The sequence below is a fragment of the Triticum aestivum genome, chromosome 3D (genome assembly GCF_018294505.1).
Source record: "Triticum aestivum cultivar Chinese Spring chromosome 3D, IWGSC CS RefSeq v2.1, whole genome shotgun sequence".
Taxonomy (NCBI): domain Eukaryota; kingdom Viridiplantae; phylum Streptophyta; class Magnoliopsida; order Poales; family Poaceae; genus Triticum; species Triticum aestivum.
The window spans coordinates 9,281,462-9,290,567 of record NC_057802.1 but is presented as its reverse complement, the minus strand read 5'-3'; the positions used below and the strand labels follow the sequence as shown (position 1 = coordinate 9,290,567).

General features: G+C 45.8%; 2 protein-coding genes across 2 annotated transcripts; both read right to left on the bottom strand.

Moving 5' to 3' along the window:
• Window positions 1-495: 495 nt before the first annotated feature.
• Window positions 496-1,580, bottom strand: LOC123076850 (thioredoxin H-type). The gene is made up of 4 exons (XM_044498995.1): window positions 1,556-1,580; window positions 1,347-1,450; window positions 1,137-1,262; window positions 496-976 (listed from the first exon to the last, which is right to left on the bottom strand). Exons 1-4 carry the CDS (start codon window positions 1,578-1,580, stop codon window positions 848-850), a joined length of 384 nt encoding a protein of 127 aa, XP_044354930.1. The 3' UTR covers window positions 496-847.
• Window positions 1,581-4,660: 3,080 nt separating this feature from the next.
• On the bottom strand, window positions 4,661-7,296 carry LOC123076849 (uncharacterized). The gene has a single exon (XM_044498994.1). It carries the CDS (start codon window positions 7,238-7,240, stop codon window positions 4,964-4,966), a length of 2,277 nt encoding a protein of 758 aa, XP_044354929.1. The 5' UTR covers window positions 7,241-7,296; the 3' UTR covers window positions 4,661-4,963.
• Window positions 7,297-9,106: the final 1,810 nt, after the last annotated feature.

Sequence of the window (9,106 nt, the reverse complement as noted above, 5' to 3'; positions counted from 1 at the left end):
GTTCGCAAATTTAAAAAGTATTCACAAACTTTAAATGATCGTGAACTGAAAAATATCCACAATTTAATCAATATTAATGAACCTGAAAAATGTGAATTTTAAAATATGTTTATTTTTTTCAAGTACATAAATTTAAATAAACACTCGTGAATTAGAACATGAAAAAAAAGAAATAAAACTAAACACCACACACTTGTGCGTGGGGTCCTCAACGACCCCCACAACCATCAAAGCACCAGAACGCTTCAATTCAAGGGAGCTTAGTATTTCTATAGATAGATGTGTGATTGTCTCTCTTTGGTGTTGTTTGGATTTAGTGGTTGCTTGGTTTACCTTTATGGAGCGATTCAATGCCAGATATAATGAAATAATTGGACAACAAAACTTGAAATTAGAAACAAATGATTTTCAGATGCTATAGTATGTTTATAAATAGGTAAACTTTAATGCTTCATAAAAATAGATACATTAAAAAAACATATTAAACACTTTGTATTGGCAAGTGCACAACTCATGCACAGTATGCTATTTAATTATCAGGTCTGCTATGGAGGCGACAATGCGTATACGATTTTTGAACCACAATCCATTGAAGACGACCATGCATGGAAACAACTGTTTGCAAACCGCTAGATGTACCATCGTGCAATTGTCGTTCACCCTATATGTCATGTGCACAGTAGTTTCCTAGACCGACAGAGTGCTGCAGGGCTGTTTAAGAGGGAAGTGGTTGAGATTTTCGACAAGATGAATCATACATATCTCAACTGTTGATTCACCAATAATATACCAAACTGAAAGACCATCAGTCGACAGATCGAATCTAGTACCAGTAGTACTGTATCATTTATATGTTGGCCATGATGATGTTGCTGAGGTCCCCGACCTTGGCGCCGACGACCCTGCCCTTCTCCACGCCTTGCTTGAGCAGCAGGAACGTCGGCAGCGCCTCCACTCGGTACCGCTCCACGATATCCTGTGTAAGTAGTTATATATCAGTGCAGTACGCAGTGATCGAGTTATACATGCATAGTTTGGTTATCCGGTCCGAAATTAGTTGGTACTCGCTCTGTAAAGAAACATAGGAGCGTTAATATATTTCTTTACAGAGGGAGTGCGCGCGTACGCTGTCCTACTTTGAACTTGTCGACGTCCACCTGGCAGAATATGGCCGCCCTTCTCTTAGCCACGGCCATGGCCCTGAAGGGTCTCATCATCACCCTGCACGGCTCGTTCCAGCTCGCCCAGAACATGAGCACGACCTTAATTTCAAACAGAAAATCAGAGCTTCAGAAATTCATTAAATCCAAAGAGAAACACAACGGTTAAAATGATTGCGTACGTACCGGATAGGTTTGCGCTAGAGGGTGCGCCAGGGCGGACTCTAGCTCTTGAGAACTTGTGATGATGTAATAACTCCAGTAATAGCCTCTGCGAGGCGGCTTAAACACTGCACAACACAACAGTTAAAATTACCGCGGGACAAATATATATTCCGTCTGCAAGCTAGCTAGCCATCATCGCCAAGCATAGGAAAGTAGTCATGCGTACGTACCATCGACATTGGTGGTCAATGACATGATGCCGCCTTTGCTCCCACGGCGTGATCGATGCCAATATATAGATGGTTGTAGCTTAGGCCTCAAGCTGGTAGGGTATGTGCATGAGAGCGACATTTCAGTGTTTGGATGGGACGGAATAGATGCTGGCCGGCCAGTCACGGCGATTAAAGTAAAGTTATTTTTTTTGGAACCGATTAAAGTAAAGTTGAGGTGGATGTTCACACATGCAATCACGGTGCGCCTGTCTCTCCTTCCTTGGTATTCTCACTACTACAGCCTAAAGCAGCTCGTCGCTATTATTTAGTCTCTTTAGTAGCTATACTCCCTCTATAAATAGTGATCTAAATGCTTTTATATTTCTTTACGGAGGGAGTAGTTAGTAGGGAGAACTGAGGTGTTTGGTTTCCGTGAATGGAAATCTGAAGGGGTGAAGCCCTTCTTTGTTTTAAAAAAATCTTACAAACCAAAATAAATAAATAAGGCGCTATACTTCAATAAACTTTAGAATCCTATTATCAAACCTAGTTAGCTAGATGCTCATTTGCAACACGTTGATTTTTCATTTGATCCTTCATAAGCACGGATGCAAATTTGAACTTGGCTAGATCAGTAACCAAAGTCAGCGAATATTTGGCAAGGGGTCGGCATCGTAAAAGAGAGCCAAATGAAACTTAGCGTTGTGAAAAGAGGATCAAAGAGTCACCTAAAGATTATTCCAAATCCTGTCCTTTAAAAAAAAGGGAAGGGATTCCACCTCCACTTGCGGTTCCATTTACGCTGTGAAGATTCTTGCCAACTCTTACAGCCATGTATTTCGGGATTCTTTTTCCTAGCGTCGCATTTACTCTCGAAGTAGCCTTTCGCTCCACATTATAATTGAAGCTCAAACGGACGAACCGATACAATGCTGAGAAAATTCTCATACAAAAAGATCGAAAGCGAAATGAAATTCTTAAGAGTAGCAACGCCAACAACTCAAAGCTAAGCAATAATACAGGAGATGCTACACAATAATACAAGAGATGCTACACAATAGTACAAGAGATGCTACACCTAACAAGAAGCTACGAAGACTACCGGCTCGGAAAGGAATCACATAGTCTTAGGAAAACACCAGTCACCGAACACACCAAGCAATCGCCAGAGAGGGTCGTCTGCCCTTGTGCTTCAGGCCACAGAGCGCCGTTGCTGCCAGGAGATCATGACGACTGAGAACAATGGCGACAAGATGTAATAGATAAGAGACAATCGAGACCACCTCACACCATAGTCGAGAAAGCTACACGCCAGGATCAAAGCATGATCGTGAAGTCGCTAGTGAGCTGCAACCAGAAGGTACAAAGCTCCACGACTCCGCCCCCAAGTTGGTAACCACCGAGCCCAAAAAGTGAGACTAGAGTTTTCAGTCGGAACCCTAGCACAAGAAGGGGACCCACAACGACACCACCAAGAGGGAAGTGACACCCGCATGCATCGCCGTCGGCGGCGCCGTAGCGTTGAGTTTTCACTTGGAGCTGCCACCCGTGTCACCCATGGTACCAAGGTTGCCGACCCAACCAGAGAAGAGGGTTGCTGCTGCCGCCGCCGAAGCCACGGTAACACACCAAGATCACCGACCACCCTTTCCCTCACTACCTTTGATTTGTACTCGGCTTAATAATTAATAAAATAGTTGTGTGCATCATAATGATACAGAGGTCGAGGTTTTAATCTTCTTCTTTTAAAAAGAAAAATAGCTAATGTTGTTATTTTTAGGTTTTCACCTTTCATCTGAAAAGATTTTTGGTGAGCAGTATTGGAAGGACTTACTTTGTAATTGCCACCTAAATAATATATGTTCCTTTGAAGCCATATTATTCGAATTTCATTGAAGCGGGAACAAGAGCCGGACAAGTCAATCTACTTGTCACACCTTGTATTGACTTACCACACAAATTTTGTTTTCTTTGGCAAGCCAATAAGTGATTACAAAATAAAATATTAAAATCTTTACCTAATAATAAAGCAAATTGGGTTTCTTTCGTCCGTCATGGCATTTTTTAGAAAAGTCCCTCTATTTCAGAGAATTCAACCCGCCGTCCGGATTTAAGTCACACCCGAACAGTTATTTTACATTTTTCGAAACCCCCCTGATGTTTTAGGTAATTCATCCGCGGATCATATTTAAGTCAAACAAATGCTTTTTAAAATCATCCATATCTTTTAAACCGTAATTCCGATTTGAACATGTTATATATGAAATTTAATTAGAAAAATCATTTGAATATGAATATGAGATTATTTTTACCTGTTAAGTATTTTTAAATATGATTTTGGAATATATTTGAGTCAAACCAAATTATTTTCTAAATTATCTGTATCTTTTAAACCATAACTTCGATTTTAACATATTATATATGAAATTTTATTAGAAAAATGTGTGGAATCTAAATATGATGTTAATTTTACCTGTTAAATATTTTTAAAATATTGTTATGGAAGCAAACTTATAATTTATAGTGCAAGATCCTTTTTTTTCATACCGGCGGCGATCCAGATTGCAAATAAACGCCCCACTATAACCATATAGTGAAAAGAAAACATCGATAACTACACATGCATACCTCTGAAAAATGTCGCAGGGGAAAACAACAGATTTCTCATCGCGGGAGTGAGTGAGAGAGAAAGAGAGAGAGAGGGAGAGGGAGGAGAGAGAGGGAGAGAGAGACGCCTTAGGATTAACCATATTCAACACACGTTTTTTGTTGTTTTGTGTGAACACCGAGGCCATCGCCGCCGATGGTGAGAAGGAGGATAAGCGGCAACACAAATATGATGCCTCGCAAAAATAAAGAAGATGGACCTATTGTGATCTTGAGTGATGGTTGTTGAGTTAAGAGCGTGTGTTATGTTTTCTCTCCCGTTGCAACGCACGGGCTCGTTTGCTAGTAGTATTTAGGTACATATATCATGGGCAGATTTTGATAATATTTATTTACACAATCACATTAATATTGGCAGGTAAATAATGTAATGGAACATTTATACTCCTTTGCAACGCACGGGAATTTGTGAAAGTGATGATAAAGGTTTAACAAATAGCATTGAGGCAGGCAAAATTAAGGGCTGATAGTCGGCACAATTATTACAGAAAAATATTAAGGCACATCCAGTTTAGCCGGAGAAGTCTAAGGCACAATTATTACAGCAAAATATTAAGGCATATCCACTGAGGCGGGAGAAGTCTATCTTTGGCGGCACACGTGCGACAACAAATTAAACAGCAAGATCGACTAGCAAGAAGCAAGCAGCACACAAAACAGAAGCAAGGGCAAATGCAGCGCGGCGTCACACAAACAAGCAAATAGGGTAAAGAAAACAAGCAAGGAAATCAATCAACGACAGCGCACGAAGAAATAGAATCAAGTAACCGGCGGCGCGTTCGATTTGGCCGTGTCAGAAGCCTCCGGCGGCATCTGCAGCTTGTCGGCCAAGCTCTTGGCCCCCTTGAGCGAGAGCACGAGCCAGACGAAGGAGAGGAACTCCCCACCTTCACCCAAGCTCTTGGCGTGGAGATAACCCCTGCACATGCTCGCCGAGTAGCAGAGCATGCCCAGCCACACCCGGTACATGAGCATCCAGCGCGCCGTAGGGTCCCGTATCTCCAGCAGCTCCTTGGCGAGCTTGCATGCCTCCAGGATGTGGAAAACTTCTTGGGACGTACTACTACTAGTGTCACGGTCCAATATGCCGGCAATGAGCTCATTGACGTCCTTCTGGCTTAGCTCGTCCTTGTTCTTGGACAGAGAGAAGGATTTGAGCTCCTCCACGGCTTCGGAGACGAGATGGTGCCTGCTGCCGGTCAGCAACATCTCCGGGTTGAAGTTGAGCAGGTGCGCCATGTAGTTGGATATTGCAACCGTGCACTTGATATGAAGCCGTAATGCTCCTGATCCTTCTCCTGTTGCTTCTTCTTCTACAGCTGCAGCTTCCCTGCTGTCCCTACTCTTCCGTTCTTCTTGTTCTGCTGTTGCTTCTTCTTCTTCTACAGCTGCACCTTCTTCTTCTGCTGCTGCTGCTTCTGCTCCTGATCCTTCATCTATTTCTTTTGCTCCTCCTCCTCCTTCTGCTGCTTCTGCTCCTGATTCTTCATCTTTTTCTTCTCCTCCTCCTCCTTCTCCTCCTTTCTGTTTACTACCATCATCGACCAAGGCAGCATCGTCAATGCAGCGGAAGCAAAGGTCGGAGGCCATGTGCCATAGGAGGACACTCCGGTCAAACGAGACGCGCAAGCTTTCTTTTATCTCCTCGCCACAGTGCCCTTGCAGCTCCTCACTGAGAGCCCAGTTGTTGGAGTCCAAGATCCTGTAACTGGCAAGGTCACGGTCCTGCGCATCCACCAGATCCGCGATCACTGTCTGTGCCACCTTCTTGTACAGTTGACCAAGTTGAGGCCTGCAAGAAAGACATCCACCCTTGCAGTTGAAGCCCATGCGCCTGGCACACTTGCATATCCACCCGACGCTCTTGTCGCCCTCCCGAAGCGCCGCGTCGACGAGGTTATAGCCGGGTACCGTCTCGCACAAGGCTGGGACCTTTGTCATGGACATGAGCCGGTACAACAGCTGCCGGATGAACACCGCCAGGACATCCAGCGCCGCGGTGAGGCACAGGATGATGTAGGTTATCTTCACGTCGGCGCGCCGATACGGGTGCTTGTCGCTCGCCGCAAATAGCGCCAGGGCGGCCATGTGCAGGATAGGGACCACCAACAGATGGTAGAGCAGGTAGAGAGGAGTGACAACCACGGTAGCTCTGGTGTAGATGAAGGCGAATGCACTGCGCAGCCAGCGCGGCAACGCCTTCTCGGCGACGGGTAGAGGCGGCAGAACATCCTCCACCTTGCCAGCCTTGTTTCGTGCCACCAGGTCCTTGGCGGCAGCTAGCAGTGACATGTCCGAAAGTACCATCAAGACTTTGTCTGCCTCCGTCAAGGCCACCACCGGTGGTTTTTGCTCCTTCTTCCCGCCGGCTCCTTCTTCCCCACCACTGCCACTGCTTTGTGGGGGCATCCCGGTGAAGCAGTTGCTCTCCTCGAACAAGAAGAACTTGTTGACACGCTTCCTCCATTTGGAGGGCTTCTTGGTTCCTTGCACCCAGGCCGACACAGCCGCCAGCCGCTTGATCTTGGCTCTGTTGAGGGCCAACGGCTTCTCGCTGAAGCTGAGGACCCCGACGACGAAGAGAAGGACCGCCGCCGCCAGTAGCTTCCAGTCACTGGAGCTGCGCCACGACTTGCAGAAGGCGTAGAGGGCGACCGCGACCTGGGACACCAGGGTCACGGTGTGCCTCGTCCACAGCTCGTTGTCCTCGATCTCGTAGCCGGTCATCTCCTGCTGGCCGCCGAGGTGGATGAGGAGGACAGGGGCCCAGAGGACCTCGAGGACGCCCGACTGCTCGACGCCGCCGCAGTTGCTGCCCCTGGCGTGGCGGTTGAAGAGGGTGGCGAGCGCGTAGATGGCCAGCGCGTCGCTGGAGATGTAGGCCAGCCAGATGCACGTCCTGAAGACGCGCGGGATGGTGTACTTGCGCATGGGCGCGGCCAGCAGGAGGAACCACTGGAGGCCCAGGCTGCCCAGCACCAGGATGCGCAGCTGCCAATCGTCCCACCATCGCACAACGCTCCAGATATCAGACATATCTCTGCGTGTGTGTGTGTGTTTTACCAGTCCAATCACTCGAGGTACGTACTGGATTCAGGGCACTGAAACAAGAGTGTAGCTAGTTTCAAGGGTTGGCGTTCCATCTTATTTGCGCCGCGCATGCATGCATGCATCTTGTCAAAGCCAAAAGAAAAAGGCTACGTAAAACATAAAGTCGACCCAGGTGCCATGATACATGTGATACTGTGGATACAGTGATACTGTGCCGTGATACTCCCGGCCCAGGATGCATGCGCTTTGCGTGTCCACGGTCATATATTCTACGGCCACGATGCATGTGATACTGTAGATACACTGTAGAAACAAGGCTGCAGCCTGGGGCGCGGCTTTGCGTGTTACGTAATATTCGAAGCCCACACGCGCGCGTTAGCTAGAGATGATGCATGTGCGCTCATCCTCACTTTATTGATTAGGACTTTGCATGTACTACGTACTTGCATTGCGCATTATTGTGCGGACAACTATACCGACTATACCTATCACTTGAAAGTGCACTCGGTAATTACCATTTGATCTGAACAGATAAAATAGTTCCGCCACCTTAGAAATCAATTATTTCCAAGTCTTGTCGAGTGTCTTATTAACACTCCACTTTTTATAATGGAAAAAGGTAAAAAGAAGGAAACAATTGAAAATAAGTGGGAAAAGACACATAAAACTGATCAAAACGGCTCTTTAAAACCGACACAAAAAATGTTCCAAAAACCAAAGAAAAATTGCCCCCGTCCTTGACTTTACTGCCCTGCAAGCACTGCAAGAAAAACCAAAGAAAAACAGCTCCCCCTTCCCTTCAATCAGCGCCAGAATTCCACCCGGTGCCATCCATATGCAGCCTCTTCCTCACCGTTGAGTCAACATTCATGAGTCCCGCTAAACCTTGCTAACTTCATGACCAACCAAACCACACACACTACAGAACCTTGCTAACTTCTCATATCGCACATAGTAGACATGTCATTCCTTTGCACGAACTACACTGAGAAATTTTGTAAGGGGCTTCAAAACATCATGCCGCACACGGACACGAATATAATCACCCCATGTATTCCCATTAAGCCTCGTATCAAGAATCTCACCAGCATCCTACAAAAACTTCTCCACAATGCCTCTCTTACAATAGTTTGAAGCCAGAATAAACACAATGCTCACGTCCTCGGTCTTACTGAATATTTCCTACAGACACATCAACACTACCCAACAACCAAGGGCTTTGCTGCATCATTCGCTCCTAATCGCCCAAGCAAGACGGCTACACCATGAAAAAGATTTGAGCCGACAGGGCGGAAGCGTACCTGATGTGCTGGATTGCATGCAACACGCATGTCTCGGTAGAACGCGGCCTGACTAAAACTTTTTTCATATAAACCCTAGCTAGGACAATCCATTGCATACTCTTGTTGATCTCCGGATCATCCTCATGTAACACCAAGTCATCAAAAACTTCATCATTAAGATCCAGCTGCTCAAAAAAATCACGCAAATTAGTTTTTCCGACAGCCGTACCACCGTTGTTCTCCGATTGGGCATCCGCTACAGATGTCATCATTCTCAGGAAGGACGAGGGCGAGAGGAATACTTGATCGCGGGAGTCAATCAATTTGTTGAGGTCTCGTTCAGGAAAGAGAACATGTCCGCATGAGGACCAAGGTTTTGGATTCCGAATGGATGAATTTTCTCGTGTGTGTGTGTGGGGGGGGGGGGGCGAGATTCTCGGTTACCGAGAAATACCGAACATATTTCGGACGAAATTTATATTGAATTTTGAATTCAAATTCTTTTATACTGGATATAGATAAGACTTGAACTGGTATTGAGCATGAAAGAGATGCTATCTTAGTGGAA

Bases quoted from the DNA above. Each gene is read 5' to 3' on its own strand.
- LOC123076850 (XM_044498995.1), bottom strand. From the start codon at position 1,580: ATGTCATTGACCACCAATGTCGATG. The intron at 1,451-1,555 runs GTACGTACGCAT...TGTGTTGTGCAG, and splicing joins ATTGACCACCAATGTCGATG to TGTTTAAGCCGCCTCGCAGA. The intron at 977-1,136 runs GTAGGACAGCGT...CTACTTACACAG, and splicing joins TGGACGTCGACAAGTTCAAA to GATATCGTGGAGCGGTACCG.
- LOC123076849 (XM_044498994.1), bottom strand. From the start codon at position 7,240: ATGTCTGATATCTGGAGCGTTGTGCGATGGTGGGACGATTGGCAGCTG.